This window comes from Pseudophryne corroboree, chromosome 8, assembly GCF_028390025.1.
Source record: "Pseudophryne corroboree isolate aPseCor3 chromosome 8, aPseCor3.hap2, whole genome shotgun sequence".
Lineage (NCBI taxonomy): Eukaryota > Metazoa > Chordata > Amphibia > Anura > Myobatrachidae > Pseudophryne > Pseudophryne corroboree.
The window spans coordinates 339,135,104-339,157,888 of record NC_086451.1 but is presented as its reverse complement, the minus strand read 5'-3'; the positions used below and the strand labels follow the sequence as shown (position 1 = coordinate 339,157,888).

Genomic DNA, 22,785 nt, shown 5'->3' with positions numbered 1-22,785 from the left:
CATCCCTTCCGGACTCCCAACTGGGTCCTACGGACTTCGAACACCAGTCTGAAGGGTTGGGGGCGCGATGTTGGAGCAACACTCTTTCCAGTGTCGGTGGACCATGGAGGAATCACTCCTTCCAATAAACATTCTGGAATTGCGGGCAGTGTTAAATACTTTGTCTCTCGCCCTGCCTCTGATACAGAACAGGCCTGTTCAAGTACGGTCAGACCACGCCATCACGGTGGCGTACATAAACCATCAGGGCAACACTCGAAGCCGCATGGCAATGATGGAAGTGTCAACAATCCTTCATTGGGTGGAATGCCTTCTGCCGGCAATATCGGCAGTGTTCATTCCGGGAGTCCTCAACTGGTTAGGTGATTACCTTCAGTCTTCAGGACTTGCATGCTGGAGAGTGGAATCTTCATTAGGAATTCTTTCATGCATTCTGGGACAGTCTAAAGCATTAGCCTGTTGGTGCCTCTGGATCAAGATCTATCTCTACACCCCAATGTATTCCCTGTGGAACCCAGCTAACCTCGCAGTAAGAAATTTAACCATGGTAAGTCTACCATAAATCTCCTTTTTATGGAAGCACAGTCTTGGTGTATTTTTTAGTTTGGTGAATAAATGAATGAATGATCTTCAAGCATTTACTTCCCCTGACTTAGCATTTCTTCTTTGCATCTACAGTACATGTCCCATCTGTAGATGTAATAACATCGCTGAGCAGGCTTTATGATTAGGAATATAGTATGTGTGGGGACTAATGTAATTATGTATGGCATGCACAGCCCACCTACAGCACCTGGATGGTGACATACTTGCTCAGGGGTACCCAACCCTGGTCCTCGAGAGCTACCAACAGTGCACGTTTTCCAGGTCTCCTCACAGAATCACGAGTTAAGTGTTAAAATGTGACAGTTAGTAATAACTGAACATGAGCACCTGCCAGGTGAGCTGGAAAATGTGAACTGTTGGTAGCTCTCGAGGACCAGGGTTGGCTACCACTGGTCTAGCTCTTAATCTACTGCTGAGGATTCCTTTCCTTTCATTCCTCCATGTGCTGGAGATATGGCTGCCAGGTGCCTCCCATGTCACAGCCTTGTTCTCAGTTGAATCATGATATGCCCGTCACTAGCTGGTGTGCTTGTTGACATGGCAACCATCACCTGTTAACCTTAGCACATTTCTCTCTGTGCAGCATGCTGTACTGACCACTTTGATGCCCGAACAGAGGTCCGGTCAGGGGGCCGGATCGCTGCAGGTTGTGGGCCACATTTGGCCAGTAGGCCGTAGTTGGACGTGTCTGCATTAGATCCTTTCCTACACCCCCCCCCTCCTCTTTCCCCGAGTTTTCATCAGAAGCTGCTGTTTTTGTTTCTTTTTCCGGGTTTTTTTTTTTTGTCAATTTGTCTTCATGTAGTAGTGCCAATGTTTATTTTATATAAATATTTTAATGAAGTCTGTTAAATTTGCTATACAGTCACCGCATCTTCTGCAGTTTTGGCTTCTGGATTTAAAGGGGCAGCTATATTCAATGCAAACCGTGCTTGATTTTGTATTAAATACAATTGAACCTTTAAATACAGCGGCCTTAACCACTGATTACATAACAACTTTGAAAAGGGGTGCATAGTAAATGTAGCACTATGTCTTATTGGCCAGATTGGAGTTCTGACAAGTGCATCAATGTTTAGAGTTTACAAATAAAATGTAAATACTAATTAATTCTCTCTACTGTAGCTTTGACTTCTGCTTGGATTTAAATGAAAAGCATCCTTCTGAAAATCTTGGACAAGTCCTGTTTGGGGAAAGAATTGCATCATCGCCATACAAGGTTTATACTGTTAACTTATTAACCCAGTTGTCTTTAAAATTGTATGCCTACCATTTTTCTTTTAATATATTTGAAATGAAAACTGCGGCCGTACGGCTATTAGCTTCCAATTGAAGTACTAAGTGTGTGTATATGTATCTATAATTTTCATAAAATAATCTTTGTATGTATGTTCGCGATAAACTCAAACTACTGAACAGATTTTGATTGGCTTTTCACTAAAATGTTTCTTTAGATCCTCCGAGTAACATAGGCTATGAATCCTCTTGCTAACACAATCATCCACGCATCGAATCGTTTATGTTGTCATGCCACATAGCGGTGGGTCATTGCTACACATGGGTAATGGGGGGAAGGGGTGTGCAGAGGCGCACATGGTCAAAGGTATTCATAATAATGGGGCACCCCCAGTCATTTAGGAAACTTCATTTTATTCAAGTGCAACAACCCAGTGTGCAAAGGAGCGTGCCAGGAAGGGGGGAGCAAGGGGGTGCCAGACAGTGTCTTGGGGTGCAGTGTGCTGAGGGAACTAATATTGTTTGGCCATTTCCTGCTTCTTCCTAACGAAGTGCCGCTGACTCGGGCAAGCGGTGGCCATCGGTTTCTGATTGGCTGCTCGGGGTCCTGACAGGCTCCGCCTCCTGTCAGGAACATGAGCAGTCAGCCAGAAGCTGCAATATAGCTGCTGTCTGACTGGCACTGTGCAAGCCAGGCTCCTTATGTGTTGAGCGTGTCCATGTGATCTTTACAGCCTCATAAGTGATGACGGTAATAAGACATGTAATGTGGTTTACAACTAGGTAATTTGCAGAATGAAGGAATTGGTAAACAATAAGAAAATAAAAATATATTAAAACTGCAGAAGATATTATGACAGATGAGTGAACTAAAAAAAATGGTAAAGAAAATGTATCACTGATTTAAAAAAATAATAATTACTCAGCAACATTGAAAATTAATAATCACTCTGCAACGACTGGTAGGGGGTGTAGTATGGTATGCTGGCTGTCGGGTTCCCGGCACACAGCATATCGGCGCCGGCATACCGACAGCATGGCGAGTGCAAATGAGCCCATTGCGGGCTCGCGCTCGCCACGCTGCGGGCACTGTGGCGCGCTACGCTCGCCACGCTATCTATTCTCCAGAGGGGTCGTGGACCCCCCAAGAGGGAGAAACGGTGTCTGTATGCTGGCTGTCGGGATTCCGGCGCCGGTATACTGTGCGCCGAGACCCCGACAGCTGGCAAACTGAAGACCACCCACGGGTAGGCCTCCTAGTATTCTATACACAAGCTCGCAGAAAGTAGTGCAAGGTGTTAAAAGGAAATTACATAAGAAATGCTATATACACACTTTTTTCAAGACCCTTTATTTGTACAATGCACGCTTCCATGACCTCTTCCTCTTATATAACTGAAAGAAACATGGTTACACTATCACACCTCCTCATTATATTCTAGCCTTCCCCTAGGTCACCACCGCGAGTTTAGGGCACGTAATCCAGACTGAGATTATTAAAGTCGGCTGTTATGTAATGTAACATATAGATGTTGGTGACCAGCCTAGTGATGAAATACAGGTTGAGTATCCTATATCCAAATATTCCGAAATACGGAATTTTTTGAGTGAGAGTGAGATAGTGAAACATTTTTCTGATGGCTCAATGTACACAAACATTGTTTAATACACAGTTATTAAAAATATTGTATTAAATGACCTTCAGGCTATGCGCATAAGGTGGATATGAAACATAAATGAATTCTGTACTTAGACTTGGGTCTGAATTTTCATGTATCATCACACAGAGATAGTATCATATTGCAACTTGAAAATACAACGTGCATTTCTTAATATCAATAATAATATAACATACAGCGATTCTGAATTGCATGCAGTGGTTTGTTTTTGGGCTTTTAGTCTACTACACAAGCATTCAGAGTCTGCGCGCAATAGTTGCATATGAGAAGCGCAGTCTCAGAAATGTCTTGAATGTATTGGGCATTGACTGTGGTCCCTCTTATGGGCATGTTATGGGAGTGCTGCAGGCTTGTCACAGTGATTGTGTACTCAGGCACATAATCATTGACGTTGGAGACCAAAGTCTGCTGGAAAATCTGCACCTAGCATGGGGCTGGTACAGGTTTTGATTGGGTTGTAGTTATGATCCCGGCAGTCAGGATCCTGGCGGTCGGCACACAGACACCGGGATTCCGGCCGCCAAAATGCCGGCGGGGGGCCCAGGACTTTTCCCACTTGTGGGTGTCCACGACACCCATAGAGTGGCAACCGAACCTGTGGTGAGTGCAGCAAGTCTGCAAGGGGCTTCGTTGCGCTCGCTTCCCCCCCTGTCGGTATTCTGGTGGATGAGATTCCCGACTGCTGGTCACCCGTAATTTTAGACACGATTTCTCTTAACCTACTGCCATTACCATCACATCACAGATCTCCCGTCCCTTTATGAGCACTGACTCCCTTTTACGTTCATTTCCTCACTCAACCTAGACCTCTAGGGGTTAATGGTCCTGTTCCCCGCTGACAGGATGCTAGCTCCTGAGGGAATTATTTGCAAGCCCCACCACGGCGAGCGTACATTCCCACAGCACACCGCTACCCCTAACAGAGCCAGAAGAATGAAGAGTGCTGAGTACTAAGCCGGTGTCCCGGTTAGCTGGTCGCCGGCCTTTATGGCTGCATGAGGGTACGGAGACGCACGGCTTCTATGTGGGGCGGAATTAATTTGCTGACAAAGTACAGTGTAGTATATACAGTACCCAGACTGGCAATACAGCCATAAAAGGGGAATGTCTCCATTTTATGCACTTAGACACTATGCCAATATAAAGAAGAGCGGGAAGACCGCGCGCCATTGAAGGGGCAGGTCTTCACTATGAGTGGATCCAGCAGCTGACATGCGCCATTTTCCCTACTGCAGCTGACACAGACGCTGACTGACAGTGACGCGCAGCTCCTCCGGAGAGCCCCCAGTTTACCTCAGCGGTACCAGGGGGTCATTGCAGGGGGGAGCGATTTTACTAGTGTATTAAGTCCCTAATCTAAGTACTGCGACCCGGCTAAGCTTGGCATTTGTGATAAGGGCACCGTGTGCTGATTCCATACTCTCTCTGTGTCTCTCGGGAGGGAATTGTGCTGTTAACCTTTCCCTGTGTGTGTGCTGTCACTACTGCAGTATGTCAGGCAAAGTGTATTTCGTGTAAGGCACAGTGTTACTCTTCTCCAGGGGGTTCACTAGTGTGTACTCAGTGTAGTATCCCTTCCCAGGCTAGTGGGGCAGAACCAGCATGGCTGGACTCCATTAGAGGAATGATTTCCACTATTTCTACTAAATTATCTTGTAATGAGAAGGAGACTCAATACTTAAGACAGTCTATGGCTGAGTTTATGAAAAAAGGCTCAGTACCCAGACCAGCGTCTCAGTCCTCTACCATTTGTCTGCAAAAATGTACTTTGGCCCATGTCCTGCATTCTAACTCTGATAATGAAGTATCAGAAATGGAGAAAGGTGAGGTGGACATAGAGGTAGGGGATGGTACTCTGTCGCAGAGTGTAGAGGCTCTGATAGATGCTATCAGAGAAGTACTAAGTATCCCCGATAAGGTAACATTGGAGAGCGAGGAATCTTACTGTAATATAAAGAAAAAATCCTCCGCTACTTTTCCAGTGTCCAAGGAACTAAATACCCTGTTTGAAGAACGGGGGTTAATCCAGATAAGAAATTTCAAATTTCTAGGCGATTGTTATCTTTTCCTCTTCCTCCTGAGGATAGGGAAAAATGGGAAAATCCACTGATAGTGGATGCGTCAGTCTACAGGCTCTCACGTAAAATTGTATTACCTGTCCCTGTTGCAGCCTCCCTAAAAGACGCTGCTGATCGCAAGATTGAGACTACACTTAAATCTTTGTATACAGCTGCTGGGGTGGCCCAGAGATCCACTATAGGGTGGATTTCACAAGCCATTGCTAAATGGTCGGGTAATTTAATTGAGGGGTTAGACACCTTACCTCAAGAGAAAATTGTTTTACTCCTGCAACATATACAGGACTATGCGAAATTTATGGTGGAAGCCATAAAAGAGAGAGATTTGCTTAATGCACGCACTATAGCTATGGAAGTGTCGGCACGCAGGGGATTGTGGCTACGTCAGTGGACTGCTGATGCTGACTCCATGAAAGGCCTGGAAGGCCTGCCTTTCAGAGGTGAGGCTTTATTTGGAGATGAACTCGACAAATGGATCGTCCGGGCTACTGCAGGTAAGGCCACATACCTATCTTCTGCAGCTCCGCCAGCTAGGAAGGCCTACTCAGGACCCAATTTACAGTCCTTTCGGACTGCCAAGTTTATTGGCAAGGCCAGCGGTTCTTCTACCGCCGCTAGAGGTAAACCACGCAAACCGACTGCTGGTTCACAGGAACAGAACTCGGGCTCTGCATTCTCAAAACCTTCCGCATGACGGTGGACCGCGATGCCTGGAAGACAGGTAGGTGGGAGCCTGGCTAAAATTCTTCAGTCACATCTGGACAAGATCGTGCCAGGATCCCTGGGTCATAGACCTTATAGCCCAGGGCTACAGACTGGAGTTCCAGGAGCTCCCACCTCACAGATTCTTCAAATCAGGCTTACTAGTTTCACAGGAAGCAAGGATTACCTTACAAGAATTAATTCAAAAACTGGTACAGACCCAGGTCATTGTTCCAGTTCCACCTTAACTACACAACAAGGGTTACTATTCCAGCTGGTTTGTAGTACCGAAACCGGATGGTTCGGTAAGACCGATTCTGAACTTCAAGTCATTGAACCCGTACTTACACGTGTTCAAATTCAAGATGGAGTCTCTGAGAGCGGTGATCTCGGGTCTGGAAGAGGGGGAATTCCTAGTGTCTGGATATCAAGGATGCGTACCTTCATATTCTGATCTGGACGCCTCATCAGGCTTATCTACGGTTCGCACTACAGGACTGTCACTACCAGTTCCAGACCCTGCCATTTGGTCTCTCTACAGCACCGAGGTTGTTCACCAAAGTGATGAGAGATGATGATACTACTCCGCAAACAAGGAGCGAACATAATTCCGTACCTGGATGATGTTCTGATAAAGGCACCGTCCAGGGAGCAGTTGTTGGAGAATATTGTTTTCTCAACCAAACTACTCCTGGATCATTGGTGGATTCTGAACCTACCAAAATCTCACCTAGAACAAACACAGAGACTTCATTTCCTGGGAATGATATTGGACTCAGAGTCTCATAAGGTGTTCCTTCCCTTGGAAAAGGCAATGGTAATCCAGTTGATGGTTCGGGCCGTCTTAATGCCAACCCAGATCTCAGTACATCTCTGCATACGCCTTCTTGGGAAAATGGTGGCTTCTTACAAAGCAATTCAGTACGGAAGGTTTCATGGGAGGCCCTTCCAGCTGGATCTGTTGGTCAAATGGTCCAGATCGCATCTTCACATGCACCAGAGGATTCGTCTGTCACCAAAAGCCAGGATCTCCCTCCTGTGGTGGCTGCAAACTTCTCACCTAGTCGAGGGTCGGAGGTTCGGGATTCGGAATTGGATTCTGCTAACCACAGACGCAAGCCTAAGAGGTTGAGGCGCAGTCACCCGGGGGGTACAGTCTCAGGGAAGATGGTCAAGTCAGGAAGTCGTTCTTCCGATAATCATACTGGAACTCAGGGCTATCTACAACGCCCTTCTGCAGACCTCATCTCTTCTTCAGGATCAGGCCATTCAGGTCCAGTCGGACAATGTGACGGCGGTAATGTACATATACCGACAGGGCGGAATGTAAAGCAGAGCTGCAATGTCAGAGGTGTCAAGAATTCTTCTCTGGGCGGAAAGGCACGCAGTGGCGTTGTTGGCGATTTTCATTCCGGAGTAGACAACTGGGAAGCAGACTTACACAACCTGCACCCGGGGGAATGGGGCCTCGACCCGGAGGTGTTCTGGTGGTTAACACGTCTGTGTGGGTATCCACAAATTGACATGATGGCCTCTCAACTCAACAAGAAGCACAAGCGGTATTGTTCCAGGTTGAGGGACCCACAGGCAGTAGCGGTAAACGCCCTGACAACTCCGTGGGTCTACCAGCTGGTGTACTTGAGTCCTCCCATTCCTCTGATCCCAAGAATTCTAAGAAAAAAATAAAAAGGGAAAAGGTTCAAGCAATCCTCATTGCTCCGGACTGGCCATGAAGGGCCTGGTATGCGGATCTTCTCGAGATGCTGATCGAAGATCCGTGGCCTCTGCCTCTTCGAGAGGATCTTCTGCAACAGGGCCCATTCGTCTATCAAGACTTACCATGGCTACGAAGTTGAACGGCTGATTCTAGCCAGGAGAGGGATTCCTGACAATGTCATCCCGATTCTGATCCAAGCCAGAAATGGGGTAACGTCTAAACATTACCATCGTATCTGGAAGAAATATGTCTCTTGGTGTAAGAGCAGACCATATTCTGCGGTGGAATTTCATCTGGGACGTTTCCTGCTTTTTCTGCAGTCAGGAGTGACGGTGGGCCTAGGCTCAATTAAAGTTCAGAGTTTGGCCTTCTCTATTTTCTTTCAGAAACAATTGGCTTCTCTCCCTGAGGTCCAGACGTTCTTGAAAGGTGTTCTGCACTTGCAACCTCCCTTTGTGCCTCCTACGGCACCTTGGGATCTCAATTCTGTTCTGCAGTTTTTTCAATCGGATTGGTTTGAACCATTACAGGAGGTAGACATAAAGTACCTTACGTGGAAGACATTCACACTATTGGCCTTGGCTTCAGCAAGATGTGTGTCGGAGCTGGGGGCTTTGTCTTACAAGAGTCCCTATTTGATTTTCCATGAGGACAGAGCTGAACTCAGGACTTGTCAGCAATTTCTTCCTAAGGTGGTGTTCACGTTTCACATCAGCCAACCTATTGTGGTTCCGGTTGTTACGGATGCCTCTGCTACTTCTAAGTCTTTGGATGTTGTGATGGCTTTGAAGGTCTATGTAAAGAGAACAGCTCGTCACAGGAAATCGGACTCGCTGTTCGTTTTATATGATACCAACAAGATTGGGTGTCCTGCTTCAAAGCAGTCAATTGCTCGCTGGATCAGGCTCACTATCCAGCATGCTTATTCCACGGCAGGCTTGCAGATTCCTAAATCTGTACAGGCCCACTCTACTAGGTAAATGGGTTCCTCTTGGGCAGCTGCCCCGGGTGTTTCGGCTTTACAGCTCTGCTGAGCAGCTACTTGATCGGGGTCGAGCTCGTTTGCTAAGTTTTACAAGTTCGATACTTTGGCCTCTGAGGACCTCCAGTTTGGTCAATCAGTTCTGCAGGAACCTTAGCACTCTCCCACCCAGTTTGGGAGTTTTGGTACTTCCCCATGGTATTAATTGGATTCCCAGTATCCCCTAAGACGTAAGAGAAAATAGGATTTTAATTACCTACCGGTAAATCCTTTTCTCGTAGTCCGTAGGGGGGATACTGGCCATCTGCCCAGTGCTTCGTTCTTCCACCTCTGTTACTTTAAGTAGGGTAGTTTGGTTCAGCTGTTGCTGTCCCGGTTTGCAAGGTTGGTTAGCATGGCTTTCATCTTGTTCTGGTTGTGCTGGTTCGTATTCTCACCACTTTTCTTTTTCTATATCCTTCTCTCAAAGTATGTCTGTCTCTCCTCGGGCACAGTTTCCTAGACTGAGTCTGGTAGGAGGGGCATAGAGGGAGTAGCCAGCACATGTAATCAATTTCTATAGTGCCCATGGCTCCAAGTGAACCCGTCTATACCCCATGGTACTAATTGGATTCCCAGTATCCTCTATGGACTATGAGAAAAGGATTTACCAGTAGGTTATTAAAATCCTATTTTCTGCTGCTCCTAATATCAGTCAGACCCTACGCAAAATATGTTTTGAAAAAAGTCTTTCATTGTCTCAGAATATTTTTTGCTTTAACCCTTTTTTTTTTTTTTTTTTTTATTAAAAGGAAACAAGTAAGACTTTCAAATGCTTGACTTCTTATTTTCTTATAATGTGCAAAGATATGTCCTTGACTGTGCTGTGAAGCATTACAGGTCAGATTTCACATTTCCCAATTGTAATGTGTTTTTTTTTATATTTTTTTTTATTTGCAGTTTAAATTTAATGAGAATCTTACCTGTCAAGCAGTGTGCAAAAAGACTTATGACCCAGCATCGGATACCAAACCTCTTGATTTCATTAAAAAAGGAATACAACTCAATTATCAGCATCACTGGTGAGTAGAAATATAAAAAAAAAATAAAAAAGTTTTTTGTCTTCTTGTGCTTGAGAGCTCACACACAGCAGCAGGGAATTTTACGAATTGTCGATTTTGATCAATTTAAAATCGATCCCAGTCGATGTTTGTTTCAGTAGCTGAAACACATTTGCTAACAGGTGATTTTTTATTTTATTTTTTATTTTATTTTTTATATTCATTTTTTTAAATATTAATTTGTGTTTTGGCCCTGGAAATACTACATACATTTTCATTGATATTTTTCTTAATTTTATTTACTTTTTTTCCATTGCTTTTTAAATAGATGAAAATCTAGTTTTAGTAAATCTCTCCCAAGTACTCTGTTTGAAGAGTATACTACTGAGTAATTAACACCGACAAAGGAATTCTTGAGCCATATGCTGTACCATGTACCACATGCTGTACTATGGACCTTTATTCAGCATCAGTTGCAGTTTTGTTAATCTAGTAAAACTGTAGTTGCTTGCGATCGCATGCTGGGGGCCACCCAGCATGCAAATGCCCGGCAGCGATGCACAATCGAATCGCTGAATTAGGGGTGCCCCTTGCCTGCGAAGGCAGACGCAGGGCGGCAATGTTTTCCATCGCAGCAGCCACCTTGAAAATGGTGCCTCCCGCAACGCCGCATTACGGCAACTGCCTGTCAATCACGCCACTGCCTGTCAATCGGGCAGAGGCGTTCGTATTAGTGATATGCGATAGCATCTCCCTTGCACATGCAGTGTGGGCCCCGTGCATGCGCACTTAGCACACATTCTGCGAGATGCCATCATATCTCTGTAGCGACCCATGCTGAATAGGTTCCTATGCACGAGCTTCCATCAAATGTGCGACATAGAAGGGACTCTGAGAAAAGGGTTCTGCATCTGTTGACACCACATCAGGGGGATTTACTACTGTATTGCGTGATAAGCAAGGATTAGCAGTTTCAGAGTGGGACTACTCCTTGAAGATGACTGAAAGGGGAATTGTACCTAAAGTGTACTCCTTTCACAGTCCTATTATTATATTTCTATGGCTCCATGCTCCTATAGATGAGACGTTCTTTGCCTACGTATGGTTTTTCTTGTTAATAGCAAAGTATGTTTTGTTGTAAAAATGACAGAATAAACGTACAAACCAATTTGCATCACCTTGTCTACAAACCTAGGTCACTCACCTATAACCAGCTCCGTCTGATATCAGAGCAGTTACTAGTTGTCTGGTCTGTGACCTGTTGGATTAAAAGTGCCTCACTACCCCAAACTGTATAAAACTTGTCAGTGTACTTTAAAGCTGGGTACACACTAGATGATAGGCTTCATGAGCAGTATCTTTAGTGTTTCCCCTTGAACTCCAGGCTGAACGAGGTAGGGCGTACACACTGAACGATATCGCTAACAATATCGTTCAGTGATATCATAGTACCTCCGTGCTGTACATACATCATTAACGACATGGTCAGAATTGACCTGCATATACAGAGTACCTTGTTAATGACTCGCGGGAATGCGCATCGTTAATGAGATTGTGCGTACACACTGGGCGATATTACAAATGATATCGCTCATCAGGGTGATAATGAGCGATATTGTTTAAAATATTGCGTAGTGTATACCCAGCTTTAGTTTTGGTTGAACATTTTGATAAGGGAGTGTATCCTTTAGATTTTTCCTGGTTGCACCAGTCTAATGATACTATGGGCAGTTGGTATAGTGTAGAAGTGAGACTGTAATAACGGGTGTGGTATGGAGGGTCGACAAGAGTTCGGTCAAAACAGTCTGTCGACCACTATTGGTCGACATGGGTTCTAGGTCGACAGGGACTCTAGGTCGACATGACATAATGTCAACATGCGTTTTTTACTTCTTTTTTGGTGTCATTTTCTTCGTAAAGTGACTGGGAACCCCAATTAGTGCACCGCTTCGCTAGCCATGCTTCGGGCAAGGTTACCCTTCCCAATTGTAGTCCAGGTGGATCGTAAAGTATGAAAAAGTAAAAAAACAAAACAATTTTTTTTTTGACAAACTCATGTCGACCTAGAGTCCCTGTCTAGAAACCATGTTGACTTACTGTTGACCGAAGTCTTGTCGACCTAGAAACCGGATACCGTAATATCAGTGGAGTGAGGTAAGCCAGCGCTGCAGGTGTTTTGGACTACAAGCACTTGCATTGCCTTGTTTGCTGCCATAGAGCTATATGTTCTCTGTGATGGGTACAGGGCATTCCCCTGCTAGTAGACGGCAGCCTTGTGCATAGTCAGTGTACTACTACTACTCAAGATCTTCGTGTCTTAAATAATATTCCAGTGATTAGAAAATTGGATATTCAAAAAACTCTTTGCTGCAGTGGTCTTCCAGATTGTGACGCTTTATGAAGGTATCTGTAGAAATAACTACAGGCAATGTCATTTCTCCTGTGTCTGTGAATGACTAATGAAGATTATCTTCAGATATTTGTGTAGTTTAGGATTTCCTTACTTTGAGCAAGTTTTCGCGCCAGCCAACGGCATGGTTATTTAGAAAGTCAATAAGTCTCGCCTCCATGTAATTAGTGTGGTATCATGTACGTTAGAACAGTTGTAGGATCAATTTCCTAGTAGGAAAAAAAAAGATATACAAGTGATCTATTCGAGTGGTTGACTAATGCAATCGATTTCTGCACTTGAAGGTGTAAATGTTTGAATAACATAAGCCATAGCTACCTTTCTCTCCCCCCCCCCCCCCCCCCCCCCCCCCCTTGTCCAGTCACATACAGGGTTCCTTCTTAGCTGCAGGGCGGCTCAATTGATATCCCTCTGTGCAGCACTATAATCAGGTGCTGTTGGGGTGAGAGAACCTTTTATGTAGTATGTAATCCAGCTGTACCCAGTCACAAGCTGCATTGGAAGCACTAATGCCAGGTCGCTTAGACATGTACATAAGTGATCTTACAGCTAGGAAGTCTCCTGATGAATAAGCAGGTCACCGTGTGAAGGGCAGAGACGAGAGGAAGTTCCTTTTTAGAACTGCTCTCCCTCCTCAATCTAGACTCGCACCTGACCTTTCAAGGCCGTGGCTGCATAAAGTGCTTGGACTAGAGCTGGCTTTCTCATTAGCCAACAGAGTGTTGTTAGAGTCAGGAAAACCAACATGGTGAAAGCAGCGGTTTCATTTTAGATATGGCAGATATTGTGTGATTTGCTGTTAGTGAGCCATTAAAATGAGTTGCTCTGGGGACATTGATGTTCCCCTGCTGGGTCTTTCTCTGGTTGGCTCCCTGCCTTGGGATCCGGTCTCTAGGTCAACACTATCTAGGTCGACCACTATTCGTCGATGGTAATTAGGTCGACAGGGTTTCCAGGTCAACAGGGTCTCTAGGTCGACATGTTCTAGGTCGACGGGTCAAAAAGTCGACATGAGCTTTTCCCGATTTTTTTTTTTTATTTTTTTATTTCTCTGACGTCCTAGTGGATGCTGGGGACTCCGTAAGGACCATGGGGAATAGACGGGCTCCGCAGGAGACTGGGCACACTATAAGAAAGATTTGGTACTACCTGGTGTGCACTGGCTCCTCCCTCTATGCCCCTCCTCCAGACCTCAGTTAGATTTCTGTGCCCGGCCGAGCTGGATGCACACTAGGGGCTCTCCTGAGCTCCTAGAAAGAAAGTACATGTTAGGTTTTTTATTTTACAGTGAGACCTGCTGGCAACAGGCTCACTGCAACGAGGGACTAAGGGGAGAAGAAGCGAACCTACCTGCTTGCAGTTAGCTTGGGCTTCTTAGGCTACTGGACACCATTAGCTCCAGAGGGATCGACCGCAGGACCCGTCCTTGGTGTTCGTTCCCGGAGCCGCGCCGCCGTCCCCCTTACAGAGCCAGAAGCAAGAAGATGGTCCGGAAAATCGGCGGCAGAAGACTTCAGTCTTCACCAAGGTAGCGCACAGCACTGCAGCTGTGCGCCATTGCTCCTCATACACACTTCACACTCCGGTCACTGAGGGTGCAGGGCGCTGGGGGGGGGGCGCCCTGAGCAGCAATAAAATCACCTTGGCTGGCAAAATAACCACAATATATAGCCCCAGAGGCTATATATGTGGTAATTACCCCTGCCAGAATACAGAAAAAAGCGGGAGAAAAGTCAGCCGAAAAAGGGGCGGAGCCATCTCCCTCAGCACACTGGCGCCATTTCTCCCTCACAGTTCCGCTGGAAGGAAGCTCCCTGACTCTCCCCTGCAGTCTACACTACAGAAAAGGGTAAAAAAGAGAGGGGGGGCACAAATTTGAGGCGCAGTAAATATTATAGCAGCTATAGGGGACATAATTCAGTTAGTCCCTGCATTATATAGCGCTCTGGTGTGTGCTGGCATACTCTCTCTCTGTCTCCCCCAAAGGGCTTTTGTGGGGTCCTGTCTCCTTTAAGAGCATTCCCTGTGTGTGTGTGCGGTGTGTCGGTACGGCTGTGTCGACATGTTTGATGAGGAGACTTATGTGGAGGCGGAGCAGATGCCTATAAATGTGATGTCACCCCCTGCGGGGCAGACACCTGAGTGGATGGACTTATGGAAGGAATTACGTGCAAGTGTCGACTCCTTACATAAAAAATTTGACGACATGCCAAATGCGGGACAGCCGGCTTCTCAGCTCGTGCCTGCCCAGGCAATTCAAAGGCCATCAGGGGCTCTAAAACGCCCACTACCTCAGATGGCAGACACAGATGTCGACACGGATACTGATACCAGTGTCGACGACGATGAGTCAAATTTAATGTCCACTAGGGCCATTCGTTGCATGATTGAGGCAATGAAAGAGGTTTTACACATTTCTGATATAAACCCAGGTACCTCAAAAAAGGGTATTATGTTTGGGGAGAAAAAGCTACCAATAGTTTTTCCCCCATCTGAAGAATTAAATGAAGTGTGTGTGAAGAAGCGTGGGCTTTCCCTGATAAAAAATTGGTGATTTCAAAAAAATTACTAATGGCGTTCCCTTTCTCGCCAGAGGATAGGTCACGTTGTGAAACTCCCCCTAGGGTGGATAAAGCGCTCACACGTTTGTCTAAAAAGGTGGCACTACCGTCTCCGGATACGGCCGCCCTAAAGGAACCTGCTGATAGAAAGCAGGAGGCTATCCTAAAGTCTATATATACACACACTGGTGTTATACTGAGACCAGCTATTGCTTCAGCGTGGATGTGCAGTGCTGCTGCTGCTTGGTCAGATTCCCTGTCAGAAAATATTGACACCCTGGACAGGGACACTTTTTGCTAACAGTAGAGCATATAAAAGACTCAGTCTTGTACATGAGAGATGCACAGAGGGAGATCTGCCGGCTGGCATCTAGAATAAGTGCATTGTCCATTTCTGCTAGGAGAGGCTTATGGACTCGGCAGTGGACAGGTGATGCAGATTCTAAAAGGCACATGGAAGTTTTGCCTTATAAGGGTGAGGAGTTATTCGGGGATGGTCTCTCAGACCTTGTTTCCACAGCAACAGCTGGGAAGTCAGCATTTTTGCCACATGTCCCCTCACAGCCTAAGAAAGCGCCGTATTATCAGGTACAGTCCTTTCGAACCCAGAAAAACAGGCGGGTCCTTTTCTGTCTAGAGGCAGAGGAAGGGGAAAAAAGCTGCACCACGCAGCAGGTTCCCAGGAACAAAAGTCCTCCCCCGCTTCTTCCAAATCCGCCGCATGACGGTGGGGCTCCACAGGCGGAGCCAGGTACGGTGGGGGGCCGCCTCAAAAATTTCAGCGATCAGTGGGTTCGCTAACGGGTGGATCCCTGGATCCTTCAAGTAGTATCTCAGGGGTACAAGCTGGAATTCGAGGCGCCTCCCCCCCGCCGTTTCCTCAAATCGGCCTTACCGACAACTCCCTCGGGCAGGGAGGCTGTACTAGAGGCAATTCACAAGCTGTATTCCCAGCAGGTGATAGTCAAAGTACCCCTACTTCAACAAGGACGGGGTTACTATTCCACACTGTTTGTGGTACCGAAACCGGACGGTTCGGTGAGACCCATTTTAAATTTGAAATCCTTGAACACATACATAAAAAGATTCAAGTTCAAGATGGAATCGCTCAGGGCGGTTATTGCAAGCCTGGACGAGGGGGATTACATGGTATCCCTGGACAGCAAGGATGCTTACCTGCATGTCCCCATTTACCTTCCTCACCAGGAGTACCTCAGATTTGTGGTACAGGATTGCCATTACCAATTCCAGACACTACCGTTTGGACTGTCCACGGCACCAAGGGTGTTTACCAAGGTAATGGCAGAAATGATGATACTCCTTCGAAAAAAGGGAGTTTTAATTATCCCGTACTTGGACGATCTCCTAATAAAGGCGAGGTCCAGGGAGCAGTTACTGGTCGGAGTAGCACTATCTCGGGAAGTGCTACAACAGCATGGCTGGATTCTAAACATTCCGAAGTCACAACTGGTTCCTTCCACACGCTTACTGTTCCTGGGGATGATTCTGGACACAGAACAGAAAAAAGTGTTTCTCCCGCAGGAGAAAGCCAAGGAGCTGTCATCTCTAGTCAGAGACCTCCTAAAACCAAAACGGGTATCGGTGCATCACTGCACACGAGTCCTGGGAAAAATGGTGGCTTCATACGAAGCAATTCCATTCGGCAGGTTCCATGCAAGGACCTTCCAGTGGGACCTCTTGGACAAGTGGTCAGGATCGCATCTTCAGATGCATCAACTGATAACCCTGTCTCCAAGGACCAGGGTTTCTCTACTGTGGTGGCTGCATAGTGCTCATCTTCTAGAGGGCCGCATATTCGGCATACAGGACTGGGTCCTGGTGACCACGGATGCCAGCCTTCGGGGCTGGGGCGCAGTCACACAGGGAAGAAATTTCCAGGGACTTTGGTCAAGTCAGGAGTCGTCCCTACACATAAACATTCTGGAACTGAGGGCCATTTACAATGCCCTAAGTCAGGCAAGGCCCCTGCTTCAAAACCAGCCGGTTCTGATCCAATCAGACAACATCACGGCAGTCGCCCATGTAAACCGACAGGGCGGCACAAGAAGCAGGGTGGCGATGGCAGAAGCCACAAGGATTCTCCGATGGGCGGAAAATCACGTACTAGCACTGTCAGCAGTGTTCATTCCGGGAGTGGACAACTGGGAAGCAGACTTCCTCAGCAGACACGACCTACACCCGGGAGAGTGGGGACTTCATCCAGAAGTCTTCCTACTGTTGGTAAACCGTTGGGAAAGGCCACAGGTGGACATGATGGCGTCCCGCCTCAACAAAAAGCTAAAGAGATATTGCGCCAGGTCATGGGACCCTCAGGCGATAGCTGTGGACGCTCTAGTGACACCGTGGGTGTACCAGTCGGTTTATGTGTTCCCTCCTCTGCCTCTCATACCAAAGGTACTGAGAATAATAAGAAGGCGAGGAGTAAGAACGATACTCGTGGTTCCGGATTGGCCAAGAAGAGCTTGGTACCCGGAACTTCAAGAAATGTTATCAGAGGACCCATGGCCTCTACCGCTCAGACAGGATCTGCTACAGCAGGGGCCCTGTCTGTTCCAAGACTTACCGCGGCTGCGTTTGACGGCATGGCGGTTGAATTCCGGATCCTAAAGGAAAAGGGCATTCCGGTGGAAGTCATTCCTACGCTGATAAAAGCCAGGAAAGAAGTAACCGCAAACCATTATCACCGTATTTGGCGAAAATATGTTGCGTGGTGTGAGGCCAGGAAGGCCCCTACAGAGGAATTTCAGCTGGGTCGTTTTCTGCACTTCCTACAGTCAGGAGTGACTATGGGCCTAAAATTGGGTTCCATTAAGGTCCAGATTTCGGCTCTGTCGATTTTTCTTCCAGAAAGAACTGGCTTCACTGCCTGAAGTTCAGACTTTTGTAAAGGGAGTGCTTCATATTCAGCCCCCTTTTGTGCCTCCTGTGGCACCTTGGGATCTCAATGTGGTGTTGTTTCCTAAAATCACATTGGTTTGAACCACTTAAAACCGTGGATCTGAAATATCTCACGTGGAAAGTGGTCATGTTATTGGCCTTGGCTTCGGCCAGGCGTGTGTCAGAATTGGCGGCTTTGTCATGTAAAAGCCCTTATCTGATTTTCCATATGGATAGGGCAGAATTGAGGACTCGTCCCCAGTTTCTCCCTAAGGTCGTATCAGCTTTTCACTTGAACCAACCTATTGTGGTGCCTGCGGCTACTAGGGACTTGGAGGATTCCAAGTTACTGGACGTAGTCAGGGCCTTGAAAATTTATGTTTCCAGGACGGCTGGAGTCAGGAAAACTGACTCGCTTTTTATCCTGTATGCACCCAACAAAATAGGTGCTCCTGCTTCTAAGCAGACTATTGCTCGCTGGATTTGTAGCACAATTCAGCTGGCGCATTCTGCGGCTGGATTGCCGCATCCTAAATCAGTGAAAGCCCATTCCACGAGGAAGGTGGGCTCATCTTGGGCGGCTGCCCGAGGGGTCTCGGCTTTACAACTTTGCCGAGCTGCAACTTGGTCAGGGGCAAACACGTTTGCTAAATTCTACAAATTTGATACCCTGGCTGAGGAGGACCTGGAGTTCTCTCATTCGGTGCTGCAGAGTCATCCGCACTCTCCCGCCCGTTTGGGAGCTTTGGTATAATCCCCATGGTCCTTACGGAGTTCCCAGCATCCACTAGGACGTCAGAGAAAATAAGAATTTACTCACCGGTAATTCTATTTCTCGTAGTCCGTAGTGGATGCTGGGCGCCCATCCCAAGTGCGGATTGTCTGCAATACTTGTATATAGTTATTGCCTAACTAAAGGGTTATTGTTGAGCCATCTGTTGAGAGGCTCAGTTATATTTCATACTGTTAACTGGGTTTAATATCACGAGTTATACGGTGTGGCTGGTATGAGTCTTACCCGGGATTCAAAATCCTTCCTTATTGTGTCAGCTTTTCCGGGCACAGTATCCTAACTGAGGTCTGGAGGAGGGGCATAGTGGGAGGAGCCAGTGCACACCAGGTAGTACCAAATCTTTCTTATAGTGTGCCCAGTCTCCTGCGGAGCCCGTCTATTCCCCATGGTCCTTACGGAGTCCCCAGCATCCACTACGGATTACGAGAAATAGAATTACCGGTGAGTAAATTCTTATTTTTTTTTAACCTTTTCATACTTAACGATCCACGTGGACTATGATTGGAATGGTAACCTGTGCCAAGCGAGGCACCTTGCCTGAAGCATGGCGAGTGGACACGATGCACTAATTGAGATTCCCGGTCACACTACGAAGAGAACGACACAAAAAAACCCCCATTAAAAACTCACGTCGACCTTTTGGCCTGTCAACCTTTTGGCCTGTCGACCTAGTTACTGTCGACCAATAGTGGTCGACCTAGTTACTATCTACCTTCCAGACCACACCCCTCTGCCTTATGGAGGACTCATGAACATGGACATTAGTTGGTGCATAAGAGGTATGCAGATCCTTTGACATTACCCCCATGTATTGCCACTCGCTGATTGGTTAATTTGTGTTACACTGAGTGTATGTCCCCAATGAGGTGCCAGGTTGGTCAGTAATCTCTGGGAAAGATGTTTTACTCAGCATGATCTACTGATCATTTGCTTCATTCTGTATCATTTGTTATGTTGTGGGGACTTTCTTCAATTGTTGTTCTTCTTGATGGGAAAAATAAAGTTCTTCTTGCACATTAAAACAAAATAATAAAGTATCATTATAGGAGCCATTGGTTGTATGGTAATAGTGTAATAGACGCATTATCAATTTAAACGTAACTATTGGGATTTTTACATTCCTTCCCCCTCCACTTACTATCGGATATTTGTGCTTTTTACAGGATCATTGATAATATGCCAGTGACCTGGTGCTATGAAGTAGAAGAAGGTCAGAAATACTGCAGTCCAGGATTCCCGATAGGGTGTGCTGTCACCTCAGACGGAAGAGTGAAAGATGCATGCGTCATCAATGTAAGTTAACTCATAACAAAATAAAGATGCTGAAAATAGTGAAAGTGCAAAAATATAACCTGCAATACCTTTCTACCTTGTCATTGTGCTTATGTATCAACTTCATGCATGCTGTAAATTCAGTCTGCTTTCCTTTGTGTAGTTGCTGGTCTGGCTGTAAATGTACTTGGTGACAGCGTATAGTCCTTCCCACTAACTAATGAAGTCTGCTGCAACCTTGTTTTGTTCTCCCTATTATTTTTCTTGTTTGCTGCTTATTACATGCATTACTTTTGTGCATTGAATATTTGTGTTGTTACCTAGGTGTTGCTGCATATAGAAATGCATTTGCCCTCACTTAATTGTAGTAAAGCTATTATTGTAAGCCATACAGGACAACCCATTAAGACCTCTTTGAGGGGATGTAGTTATGTGACCACCGGTCACAACACCTCCCCCTACATCCCATCCCCTGAGAATCCAGACAGTCGACATGCAGACTAGCAGGAACTATTCCCACCCATATAGTGGGAATAGAACCTGCTGCCGCCACCGAATCCGACCCTCGAGCACCTGAAAAAGTGGTTATGTTTGTTAGAATGAATAGAGAACATTACCCACGTGAGAGGTCTTGTTACCTTGCTTATTGAACCACCCTCATATTTTGGATATGGGAGACTCAACCTGTACTACTAATGACATGTTCTCGTTTATAAGTGTTCCCCTTTAATAGGGATCATGTTACTTAATTTGTTTCATTGTAAAATAAGAAAAAATAGCCTAGTCTCACGTACTGTTTTGTGTTGGGTAGTGTTGTATGCAAACAAGCAGGAGTATTTATCAATGCTGTATTCCTGTCTGGATCCAAAAGGTCCTTTTTAGATGTGTAAAATGAACCATTGGTTAGATGAACTCTTCTTATTAGCGTTAGCGTCATCCGTGTCACAGGGGATTCATACAGTAGTGCCAATAACTTGCTGAGCTGCATGGGGAGATATGGCTAAGTAAGTTAAGATGTCATTTGTGAGCGCTGCTGGTTTTTGTTCTGTTAAACCGAACTATCCAAATTTAAGTAACACACCTCAGAATAGAAGATGTAAGTCCGTGCTCAAAAATACATTGTTCAGTGTTTACTTGTGTTGATACTTTATTAGCATTGTAAGAATCTTCAGTGGTTTTCTTTTGCCCTGTGATCATAAGACAATGTCTATCATTTCAGTCTGAATTTAACAAGAAAGATACATTTTACCTCTTCAACCATGTTGATATAACAATCACCTATCACAGTGGTAAAGAAGAAAATTGGGATGGTGCACGACTGGTTACTGCAAGACTTGAGCCAAAAAGGTAATCTTCCTTTTTTGTTTTCTCTGATTTGCTACGCCACTGTAAGTAAAGTATTTGGGGAATAAAATAAATAAATATATTTTTTTAAGGGGTTCAGTATTAAAAACCTTCCAAGCTGCAAGGTCAAGCTATGGATCTCTTTCCAGCTAGTGGTATCCAAAACGGGTGTAGTATGGTATGCCGGCAGTCGGGCTCCCAGCGACCAGAATACCGGCGCCGGGAGCCCGACTGCAGGCATACCGACAGTGTGGCGAGCGCAAATGAGCCCCTTGCGGGCTCGCCGCGCTGCGGGCACGGTGGCACGCTACACACGCTATTTTATTCTCCCTCCAGGGGGGTCGTGGACCCCCACGAGGAAGAATAAGTGTCAGTATGCCGGCGCCGGTATACTGTGCGCCGGGATCCCGACAGCCGGTATACTGAAGACCACCCATCCAAAACATGTTGTTGCTGCCAGAACAGTTTTCAGTGCTTTCGCTTTAAGCTTTTGCAGGTGAGAGCAGAAATGCTACTGTGTTTACTATTACGCATACAGCGCGAGCTTCCGGCAACAGCTGGCATTTAATTCACCCTGAACCGTAGTGGTTTGATTTAAGAGTACATTTTAATTCAAGATTAATACCGGAGGTTAAAGGAAAAAAATAGAACACTGCACCTTTGTGGATGATACAGTATCCTGAAGGTTTAAAGTGCACAGCAGAGAACTGACATAGCTGGATTCTAAATATTCTGTTTGGCATAATTATATTCTCCTAACTGAAGCAGACCCACAGTCTGCAAGAAAATAGAAAATAGTTTTCTCCTACGTCCAAGAGGATGCTGGGGACACTTCAAGAACCATGGCGTATAGACAGGATCCGCAGGAGACATGGGCACTTTAAGACTTTAAAAGGGGTGTGAACTGGCTCCTCCCCCTATGCCCCTCCTCCAGACTCCAGGTAGATTCTGTGCCCAGTGAGACTGGATGCACTCTGAGGAGCTCTCCTGAGTTTCTCTGAAAGACTTTTGTTAGGGTTTATTATTTTCAGGGAGAACTGCTGGCAACAGTCTCCCTGCTTCGTGGGACTTAGGGGAGAGAAGCAGACCTACTTCTGGTAGTTTCAAGGCTTTGCTTATTTGGCTACAGGACACCATTATCTCCTGAGGGTCTGAACGCTAGGTACGCTTAGATGCTCATTCCCAGAGCCTGCCGTCACCCCCTTTACAGAGCCAGAAGTCAGAAGACAGGTGAGTAGAAGAAGATCTGAAGACTTCAGTGACTGCTTTGAGGTACCGCACAGCGGCCGCGCTGCGCACCATGCTCCCTCACACAGACGGCACTACAGGTTGCAGGGCACGGTGGGGGGTGCCCTGGGCAGCATAATAATCCTCAATATGGACTGGCAATGTGGTTTTTAAGTGCCTAGGCACTAAATCCGAACCCCCGCCAGGATAAATATTTTTTTTAAATAGCAGGGTTGAAGC

The 22,785-nt window shown here is 46.1% G+C and overlaps 1 protein-coding gene across 1 annotated transcript in view; it reads left to right on the top strand.

Annotated features, from left to right (window-relative positions):
- Positions 1-22,785, top strand: part of LOC134949074 (transmembrane 9 superfamily member 2-like) — a 200,838-nt gene that overhangs the window by 57,990 nt on the left and 120,063 nt on the right. The window contains exons 3-6 of the mRNA XM_063937428.1: positions 1,732-1,825; positions 9,940-10,061; positions 19,866-19,995; positions 21,194-21,321. Of these exons, the coding sequence (XP_063793498.1) occupies positions 1,732-1,825; positions 9,940-10,061; positions 19,866-19,995; positions 21,194-21,321 (474 nt within the window). The remainder of the gene's footprint in view (positions 1-1,731; positions 1,826-9,939; positions 10,062-19,865; positions 19,996-21,193; positions 21,322-22,785) is intronic.